The sequence below is a fragment of the Camelus dromedarius genome, chromosome 15 (genome assembly GCF_036321535.1).
Source record: "Camelus dromedarius isolate mCamDro1 chromosome 15, mCamDro1.pat, whole genome shotgun sequence".
Classification (NCBI taxonomy): Eukaryota; Metazoa; Chordata; class Mammalia; order Artiodactyla; family Camelidae; genus Camelus; species Camelus dromedarius.
In genome coordinates, this window is record NC_087450.1 from 25,189,579 (window position 1) to 25,200,029 (window position 10,451).

Consider the following 10,451-nt stretch of genomic DNA (forward strand, 5'->3'; position numbering starts at 1 on the left):
GCCCCAAATGATATATATTTTTTTCCTTTCCTTTTTTTTTTTTTTTTTTTTTTTGCAGTAGAATGTAGTAGTTCTCAGTCTTGTTTGCTTTCATTACCGTACTCGCTACTATCAAAAGTAAAATAAAATCATGTACAACCCTTGGAGGAGTTAGCATCATTAATTCTAAATAATTCTCTCTTCTAAAATTAATTTTTATCTATGTGTTTGTTTCCCTTTACTCTCAACTATTCATACATTCTGAATAACTGACTCTACCTGAACTAGCTTGTGCAGCCTTTTATTTAGAAGGAAATACAAGACGAGCTTGCTCCAGCTGTACCTGTAAGAGTAGAATTCTGTTAGAAGATTGTATTTTCTCTGTGTAACTTTGCTGTCATCTTGTGTTTTTGTCAGCACTGGTTTTCATTATTTCTACTTAATTCTCATTCACAGACAGCAAGAAGCAGTTCTTGGCATGCTAGATATACAGTACTGACCTACCTCCAGACCATGGTGTTTTATAACCTCTTTATTTTCCTAAACAATGAAGATGCAGTTAAAGACATCAGGTGGCTGGTTATAAGCCTTTTGGAGGATGAACAGCTAGAGGTAAAATTTAGGTTATAGCAAATTGAAATTTAATAAATTTAAAGAAAGCATTATTGTCCCCCTTTTAAGAAGTATTTATACACTGATAGGTTATAAATCATAAGCATAAATTATTAAAAGTACTTAAGTTTTAACATAGCCCTATGTGATTAGTTTTGATACCCTAATCGTGATTTCCTATAGTACAAGTGGAAACAAACATTGGGCATCTTCTTGCTCTGGCTTCTCTCTGCAGTTGGGCAGAACATTTGTGAACCAGAGTTTTCTCATCTATGAAATTGTGAGTGATAATACTCTACTTATCTTACTGTTTTTAATGGACTAATAGGGATGTGTATGAGGGCAGTTTCAAGAGAATGAAAATCTACACATAGATGCTTTTATCCAGTAGATTTAAGATAGGATTCTTTTCTCTCTTTAGTTTCCTTGGCAGAGAAGTTAAGTCAGCTTTTGTGGTGAGGTTACATTAATATTTTGTACAAAAAGACAAATCTATTCAAATTAGCCTAATACAAGAAAAACATATTGTAATAAACATGGAATAAGATATAATTTTCTAAATTGACCATAGGTAAAGAAAATATAGTTGAAAGTTCTGTGAAATTTTTGCTTATTTTAATAAATTTTGTGGACTTCATGGGTTTTCCATGTAGTGGAGCTCCCAGTAATTATATATATTTTATTTGAGAGCACTGAAAACAGATTGTTTCCACAGGAAACTGGGAATGGAAATTTCTCCAACTCCTTAATGAACCTGTTCATTTTGCATCCTAGCTTTCCTGTGTTCTGGGAGCTGATACGTCTAGTTCCTAGGGTACGCAGTGGTTATTACTCTGACAAGCAATTAAAATATTTGTTAACTATCTGTAAAGTTTTTTAACTTACTCTTTTTTTTTTAAATTAAAGTTAAAGGAATGGAAATGGAAAGGTGGAAATCTCAAAAGTCAGTGTTTTCTACCTGTAAATATTATGGTAAAATGTACCTTGTTTTAGAACATTTCTATAGATTATTTTTATATTTTGTTCCATGTAGCAGGCTTAAACATAGCTGTTACTGTAAATATAACCATAACATTTATTAAAGCTATCATTTCAAAAATATATACTGAGTAATAATTAGCCAGAACTATTCAGGATAATATTTTTAAAAAACTATGTAAATAATCTAAATGTGAAATGTTTAAAAAAATTATTAGATTTAAAGGAAAATTTTTTAGATGGAAAATTTTTTGCGTATAAAAAAGCTAAAAACTTTCCCCTCGCCTTATAAAATTAATTAATTATAGACATGAACAGACTGACTCTTGGAACAAAAAAATCTCAGAACTACTGGTAGTAGACCCTACTACTGGGAAAGAGATATTTGGGTAATTTGTTACTAGTTTGGAGAAAAAGAATCAGTTAGAACCTCTCACACTGAAATACATTCCAGATAGTAAATCACCCCACCCCCTCTCCGTTTTTTAACTAGAGAAAGTAGGAGAAATTAATTTAGATATTTATGTGAACTTTGAGCAGAGAATGACCTTCTAAGCCTTTAAGTTAATAGATGTTGCAAATCCCAGAATGGACATATCTGACCACAAGAATACTAGAAACTCATCAATTTTAAGTGCTCAACCTTCAAACTAGAGAAAAACATTAGCATAAGAAAATCATTAAGACCTAGTAGCATAGAGGGGGAAGTTGTAGCTCAAGTGGAAGAGTGCATGCTTAGCATACATGAGGTCCTGTGGTCAGTCCCCAGTACTTCCTTTAAGAATAAATAATAAGTAAACCTAATTACCTCCTCCCTACCAAAAAACAAGAGAAAACAAAAAAGACAGTGGGGTGGATAGTGCTTATAGCATCACATATGTGTAGATGAAGACAACATAAGCAATAAACAATGAAAAGTCAATTTTCTCTTAATGACCAGAGAAATGCAAACCTAAAACAATGAGACATTTCACTTACTCTTAAGTTAGTGTTCTCTCCACCCCCAAAAGAGAAAATGTGTGCTAGTGACTTGGTAAGTTAAAACTAGTACTCACATTGGTTTTGTATCATATATAGGTTACTAGCTCTGGCTTGTTGAAAAGCAACTGATAGCTACAAAATTAACAGTAAAATTGGATATACATCGACATTTAGTAATTCCAGTTTTTACAATTAACCATGTCCTAGGAGGAAAATACATTGCAAAATGGAAAAATTATATAAATAACATTATTTTGTAGCATAGTAGTGAGAAGTTGAAAGCACTATAATCACTAGTTGAGTATAAAAATAAATCATTGTATGAAAGGAAATAATTCAACCAAGTATGAAGTAGTAAAACATTTTATAATGTATTTCATATAATATAAAGTAGCAAAGGATATAGTAAGTACCCCAAAATTGTCACATTGAAAAATTTAAGAAAAAACCTTTTGAAGGAATAAATAGCAAAGTATTTAAGTGGTTTTTCCCCCCGAATTATTATTGCCTGTCTTTATGACAGTTAAGCAGAAATTTTTGTGATTTATATGAGATAACTTTTTATAGCTTTTTTTTGTCTTCCCCAAACTGGAGTTCGCATTTCAGTTTGAAATGGACTGTTATACACTCTTCATTTAGTACTTCTATAAACTGTGTTTATAGTCTGACAACAGCCTATGAAATCTGTAAATAAAATGGATGTATAAGTCTCTGCTGTACATGCCAGTTATAGAACATGGTTGTTCTATATCGTTGTTACTAATGAAAACAACAGCAGCGGTCATTTTAATAGATGTAGAGTCTAGGAAGGATTTATTTTCATGTCAGGCTCTAGCACTGCTTCTCCAGTTATAGCCCTAATGTGAAGAACTGTCAGTCACTGGGAGAGTAATTAATGCGTGGAGAAATTTAAATTTGTATAGCATAGTTAAATGTTTACCTTTTGTAACCCAAGTGTAGTTACTTTTATCCATTTTGAGGCCACAGACCCCTTGAGAATCTGATGAAATATCTATTAAGAAACTGCAAAAGAGCATTTATACAGTTTGCATACAAATATCAGGGCAAGTCCCCACCCCACTTCCCATACCACGGTCCTAACCTCCCCAGGCTTAAGATCTCCCCTCTAATGGAAGTGATTATCTCTGTAGGTTCGAGAAATGGCTGCTACCACCTTAAGTGGTCTGCTGCAGTGTAACTTCCTTACCATCGACAGTCCTATGCAGATTCATTTTGAGCAACTTTGCAAAACAAAACTACCGAAGAAAAGGAAGCGAGACCCTGGTTTTGTGGGAGATACAATTCCTTCTGCAGGTAACAATACTGGTAGAACATACCTTTTGGGGATTAACCAGGCTTACTCAGCAAGTATTTTCTGAATGCTTTTATGTGCCTAGGCCTGAGCTAAGTACCAGGAATAGTTGTCCCTGCTTTTGAGAAGCTTTGAGTATAGAAGGCAAGATCTGGGGTGTAAACGCTAAAATTGAGAGAGGTGCAAAGGAACGTATCCACTGCTGCATACAGCTATTACAACAAATCAGGTCTGGACACTCCCAACTGAAATAGCCTTATAAAGAGAGAGATCCAGCACTAGTTATTTTGGAGGATCTAAAATATTTGTTTTTAGAATTTATAGCTTATGTGTAGATGTACTTAAGATAAAAAACTAAGTAAACCAAACAGACTTTGCTTTCATTTCGAGAGAGGAACATCATTACTTCACTAGGCATTGGGTGAGAGGGTGAGAAGACGGCTTACTCTAGAGGAGTGTCCACTCTAATTGAGCATGAAGGTAAACAGTAGTATAAGATCTGATGACTGTGTCATGTTTAAAGAGAAATTTAAATGTGATTGCAAAGAAGCATCTGATCTTGCCAGTGTTGACTACAGATAATCACAAGAATCATGGAAAACATGGAAACGTTGTTAGTAAATAGGAAGTTTATTCAGTTGCAGGAAATACCTGAAATAGGAATCTCTTCAGTCCTGATTACAGTAGGATCTTAATTATGTCATATTGTTACCTAATAGCAATTTCTAATAAAATACCAATGTATATTGTGGGGTTTTTTTTTTTTTTTGCTTAAAAACCTTTTTTTTCATAATTAAGTACTACAGTAGTTTTGGGTCTTTGTTATACCAAATAGTGTTGTTTATAATTATGACTACTCCAAATTCCCTTTTTCTTAACATTCAACTCCCTATCTACCATGTGTGCATATATGATATACTTACAAACACATACATACACACATATTTATTAAAAAACAGTGAGAATTTGGAAGCACTTTATCGCAACTTCTATCCTAAAAAGGAAGAATAGAGACCCTTTGGAATTCAGACACATTGCAGTTCTATTTTGAGAACTACAGACATTCCACATATATGGTGTGTTTACCTGATGAATTGATGCATGTGGAGGGTAGTCACATCCAGAAAAGTAAGATCTAATTTTGATTGGTGATTATTTTTGGATCAGGGATTGCACATTCACATGTGATATGAATTTATCAAAAATGGCATTACTGTGTGAGTTTTACCAAATATATGACACATTTCTGACCTAAATATAATTATGCTGTCATTGAGGGACAGAGGGTGTTTTTAGTTTAGCCTCAAAATTGTCTTTGATATGTATGCAGGCCAGTTCATTTTAAATGCAGAAATTCACACATTGAAAATAACTAGCATAATGGAGAACTCATTTCACTGTAGCAAGTGCAGTAGAGTCCTGTGAATATTTGCACAAATACTGCTGTTTCCTTTGCAGAGTTGGTGAAGCGCCATGCTGGGGTGCTAGGACTCGGTGCATGTGTTCTCTCTAGTCCTTATGATGTTCCCACCTGGATGCCCCAGCTCCTTATGAATCTCAGTGCACATCTGAATGATCCTCAGCCTATTGAGGTAAAGTGCTTCCTTGTTAGTTTCTCTGCACACATGTTATCCATGATGTTTTGTAAGAAACCATTTATACTGATAGTTTCCTATATACTCTGGATCTTCTGCTTTGATAAAGCTGCTGCTACCACTGCCTCTGCCAGAGCCACGTCTACTCATCCATAATTACTAAAATCTTGCAGAGACTTTGCTACCTTGTTTATTTGAGGTCTTTTGGTAGCAAGGATAGTACCACAGCTGCTGCTTCATCTTTTTTTTTTTTTTTTTTGAAATTACCATAGCTTTTATCAGTCCCAGTCCAGTGGAAGTATTGTCAGTATTGTCAGGATAGTTAAATTTTATGCTTATATTTCACTAGCATTGTATATTTAGGAAGTATCTTAACTGGGAGTTAATATTAAACAGGAAATTGTGATGGTATTATTTAGTGAACATCTGTGTTCCTAAATTAAACAACTTGGAAGGCCAATGCTTTGTCCTTTTCACTTTGATAAACAGATGTTAAGTGTATATTGAAACTGGTTTGATAATGTGGTGTAAGTTCTAGTCACTTAAGTGCAGCTAGTGATAAATTCTAAAGAAGTGGGCTTGGTGGCTTTTCGAAGTAAGATTGGTTTATTGGTTTTGTAGCACTCAGTGAAGTGTCAGGTTCTGAAGTCAAGAAGGATTGTTAATTAGCTGAAGGTATTCTAAATATAACCCTGGAGAGGTTAAAATAAAGTGTATGTGGGTTGCCTACCCTACAGATGACCGTAAAAAAGACCTTATCCAATTTCCGAAGGACACACCATGACAACTGGCAAGAACACAAACAGCAATTCACTGACGACCAGCTGCTCGTTCTCACTGACCTCCTTGTGTCACCCTGCTATTATGCATAGAAAGGTAAGGCAGCACAGTTCAGAGTTTAAAGAAGCCTGGCATCCTCAGGCAAATGTCACTGGTTTGATTAACTGAGAAGTGGGTATTTGTAAGTTTTTTCTCTCATGGCTCTTGCTATGGCCAGTGGAAGAAAGTTCCCAGAGAACTGACTGCTTTCGGACCTTTATACATGTGTGGGCTTAGTGGCCTGGGAACAGTTAGATGAAAGAAGGGAGATCATATTCGTAGTTGCCTCCTGAGTGGGGCCTGGACATTTTGAGTTGTCCAAGGGACTCTAGGTTCTGTACAGTTGTGAGAACATTTCATCTGAATTCTTCAGTATTTATTATTCATTCTGTATTAGAGAGGAATGACCCAGAAGCCTTTCTAGTGGGATAGGTAGAATAAAGATTTTCCTTTTTGGGCTCTTTGAATTGGATGTCCTTTTGCCTAATTGAACTTTTTTTCCTCCTTGATACAGATGAGTAATCCTCACTTCGAGCTCTTTTCATCAAAAATTCCAGATCCTCAGGTATCATCTATGGTGGTGGCTCTTCGCAGGTTTTAAAACTCTGCCCCTCTTGAGCTCTCGTCATTTTGGTGGTTTCTGTGTTTGGTCTCGTTAGTCCGTGTTCCACAGGTTCTCAGCTGCCATTTGATTTCCTAACTTGCCCAGAAATGTTTCCAGAATATTGATCACCTTTTCTTCGAGGCATCTGACAAAGCCACAGTGTCTCAGACCAGAAATAATCACCCACTATGATCATGGCATCCAAGACCAGACAGAGTCTAGGAACTCATTACGAAACAGTTTACTTGGAATGGAGAGTGTCCATCTGTCATACAGGTCCTGTCATTTCATTCATCTCAAATTACTCTGAATTCTTTCCAAATGGCTGTTGGGTTTAGATGGTATTAGGGCTGTGGGCCATAAATCTGAAGCCTCGTGAGCCTTGGGTCTGGAGAGCCATGAAGAGGGAAGGAAAGGAGGGCAAGTCTTGAACCCAACGAAGGACCTGATGGATTGCTTGACCAAGACACAGAAGTGAATTCTGTGTCCACGTGCTTCCCACAGGCTGGAGTTTTTGGTGCTGAGTAATAGAGCAATTGCTGAAAAACCGGGGGTTTGCTGAATAAATTTTTGATCGATTGTTGTGTGTGTTTACAGTGTGTGATTTTGAAAATAAATAACAACAACAATAAAAACCCTGACTGGTTGATTTTTACTGGTTGTATTCTTCACCAATATTGTTTGACCCTCTTTGAAAACTGTTATACTTCACCTCATGGAGGACTGCTGTGTTTGTGGAAATTCTGTAATTTTTTTTCTCTTTTTTTTTTTTCCCCGTTTGTTTTCCTTTTTCTTTCTTTTTTTTTTTTTTTTTTTTGCCTGCAGAATCGTTGAGAGACTAATAAGTCTTAATATTTAATTGACTTGTTTAATAAATGTTACATAGATGTAAAAGACTGTATAAACTGTAGACATAGCATTGCCAAGACTTTGTACAGACGCAACCTCTTACACACCACCACTGTGTAATTAATTTGTAAAGATTCACATGTAGCTCTTTATTATAGTGATTTTTGGCTTTTGTACCAATTGAATGCCATTTTTTGTGTTTTTAAATTATTTTCTTTATCTTTTCATGTTACAAAAGCTAAGGTGTGGGGTTTCTGTTTGAGTTCATTTATCGTTAGAATGTCTGAATTTTTATGTAACTTTTTGTGTGCATCTTTAAATGCGAGCGCCACATGTTTGCCTATGCAAATTGATAGAATGCCAGTTATCTTCTAGGTTCAAGTAATTCACAAGTCGGTGAATGTCATCTTACAACACACCCTGTACAGTCTTCCTTAAAGGAACACTACAGTATATTTTTTAGTATCTACTTGCAGAGTGACTCGATACAGACCTAAGCCCAGCAGAGGTCCTGATACAGTATTTAAGTGTCAGCATACACAGGCATAATGCCTGTATAGAGTAGTGCCAAACTGATTATTTCAATTGTGTAACTAGTTTGAAACTCAATAAATGGATTGTTTTTAACACCTGGCTTTTTGTCTTCATTACAAGGAGAAGACAGTTCTATTGGCAGTGACTCTCGCAGATTCCTTTTGCGTTGATGGATCTGGATCCATAAATTCATGCCCTCTGACCAGAATGAACTATTTAGATCAGACCTGCCCAGTACAGTAGCTCATAGCCACCTGTGACTATTTATTACATTTAAGTTAAATTAAAAATTCCTCAGTCTTCACTCACCACATTTCACGTGCTTATTAGCTACCTGTGGCTGGTGTTTACCCTACTGAATAGCACAAGTGAATGCTTTTTTTTTTTTTTTTAAATATGGAATGCTTCACGAATTTGCCTGTCATCCTTGCACAGGGGCCATGCTAATCTTCTCTGTATCGTTCCAATTTTAGTATATGTACTTGCCGAAGTGAGCACCAGGTGAATGTTTTCATCATCAAAGAAAGTTGGATAGCACTGATCTAGACGAGTCTTCAAATTGATGAGAATCACATGAGGATTTTGTTAAAATGTGAATTTTAATTCATGCTCCCAGCTCATGATACTGATGCCTAGTCCGGAAACCACACTGAGTAGTGAGGCTTTATGTTACATTGACCACTCCGGCTTTTCCTAACTAAGCTATTTGAAACTCTGCCTTAGCAAGTTCCTAAAGTGCAATAATGGGAACCTACTGCGTTCCTCAATCAGAATATCTCTGGTTGGGGCTCAGGCATCAGCATCTTACAAAAGTTCCCTAACACTTCACTCCTGCAGCCAGGATGGAGGACCACTGGTGAAGATTCCTGAGGCACACTCTGCACCTTAAAAAGAGTGTTTCTTAATCTGAATTTTTAACGTGCCCCAAGTGATTCTGATACCAGGCTTAGAAGTTGCTTATTACTTTGATACCCCAATCTGATTATACTGTGAATCATTTAATTCCGTAAGTTTTCTACTAATATTTTCAAAAATGAAAGGGGGGTGGGAGAGAAAAGGGATGGATGGCAACAGTTGTCTAAGACAGTTCTTAAATGGATGTTGCATTCAAAAGAACAGGGAACCACAGCAGGAACAGTGTTTAAGGGAAGGCAATGTGTGAAGGCAGACGAGTGTTTTGAAGTCTCAGCTTGGTTGGGCCTGGAAGACAGAATCAAGGTCAGTTTCTAGGTGGCCTGCAGGATGGGGGAAAGTGAGTGTTGGGAAGTGAGGGGAGGAGAAAGTCTGTATCTTTGATGTTGTAAGAGCCAATAAATATCTTTAGTTTCAGAATGGATCCTTTAAAAAAAAAGACTTTGCAGATTGTTTGATAATTTGAGAGAAAATTTACCCACCTATTCCCTTAATGTGAATGATTAGGAGTATGGCCACAAAGGACCAGTGAGGAGTTTTGTCTTACTGGAAAAATTAACTCTTTCTACATAGCCTTCATGGTTATTATTTTTGTGGCCAAAGATCATTTGTCTTGTTAATGTAACTAAGCATTCCCCCATTGTTGAACATCAAGGTTGTTTTCAATTTCTCTACTACAGACACACTGCAGTGAACATTTTCATATCTTCATGCTTAAAACTGTTTTCTTTTCCTCAAGTATTTCCTTTGGATAAATTCCAGGGAATGAGATTTTTAGGTCAATCTAAACATCTGAATAGATCTGATGTTCTTCTCAAAGTACATGTGTCAATTTGCATTGTCATTGATAGTGTGTATTAGAATGGTGGTTTCCCTGCAAATTGATAGCCTATTCATATTTTAACATGTTTATAGTCAGCCCTGTTTATTTGCATATTTTCCATTTTTTGACTACTAAACCAATGTTCTTTCCAACTTGACACACTGCTGGTACATTTTGTAGACCTAATTGTAGTCTTAGCCTTGTTGCTGGTCCTAACTAGCTCTGAAACTTTGGTGGTTCCTGATTTCCTCTTCTAGATCTCTAGAATCCTTTTAACAACTTGTGAATTGTTTATTCAATATGAGATAATTTCTCCCATAGGTGTAACTCTAATGGTGGCATTCCAGCCCAAACCTATTGTAATCTCCTCCTGTATTGTGGCCACATGCCTGGAAGTGGAGGCAATTACTTATGCAGTAGCTAATTGACATGCAGAGGGATATAACTTTGCCA

General features: G+C 36.1%; 1 protein-coding gene and 1 non-coding gene across 2 annotated transcripts in view; one reads left to right on the plus strand and one right to left on the minus strand.

The window, feature by feature from the left end:
• PSME4 (proteasome activator subunit 4) overlaps positions 1–8,356 on the plus strand; it is an 85,335-nt gene extending 76,979 nt beyond the window's left edge. The window contains exons 43-47 of the mRNA XM_010990271.3: positions 436–591; positions 3,702–3,864; positions 5,321–5,454; positions 6,195–6,333; positions 6,791–8,356. Coding sequence (XP_010988573.2) covers positions 436–591; positions 3,702–3,864; positions 5,321–5,454; positions 6,195–6,329 — 588 coding nt within the window. The 3' untranslated portion in view covers positions 6,330–6,333; positions 6,791–8,356. The remainder of the gene's footprint in view (positions 1–435; positions 592–3,701; positions 3,865–5,320; positions 5,455–6,194; positions 6,334–6,790) is intronic.
• A 297-nt stretch (positions 8,357–8,653) lies between these two features.
• On the minus strand, positions 8,654–8,761 carry LOC116157559 (U6 spliceosomal RNA). The gene has a single exon (XR_004141689.2). It is a non-coding gene; the product is annotated as a U6 spliceosomal RNA (small nuclear RNA).
• Positions 8,762–10,451: the final 1,690 nt, after the last annotated feature.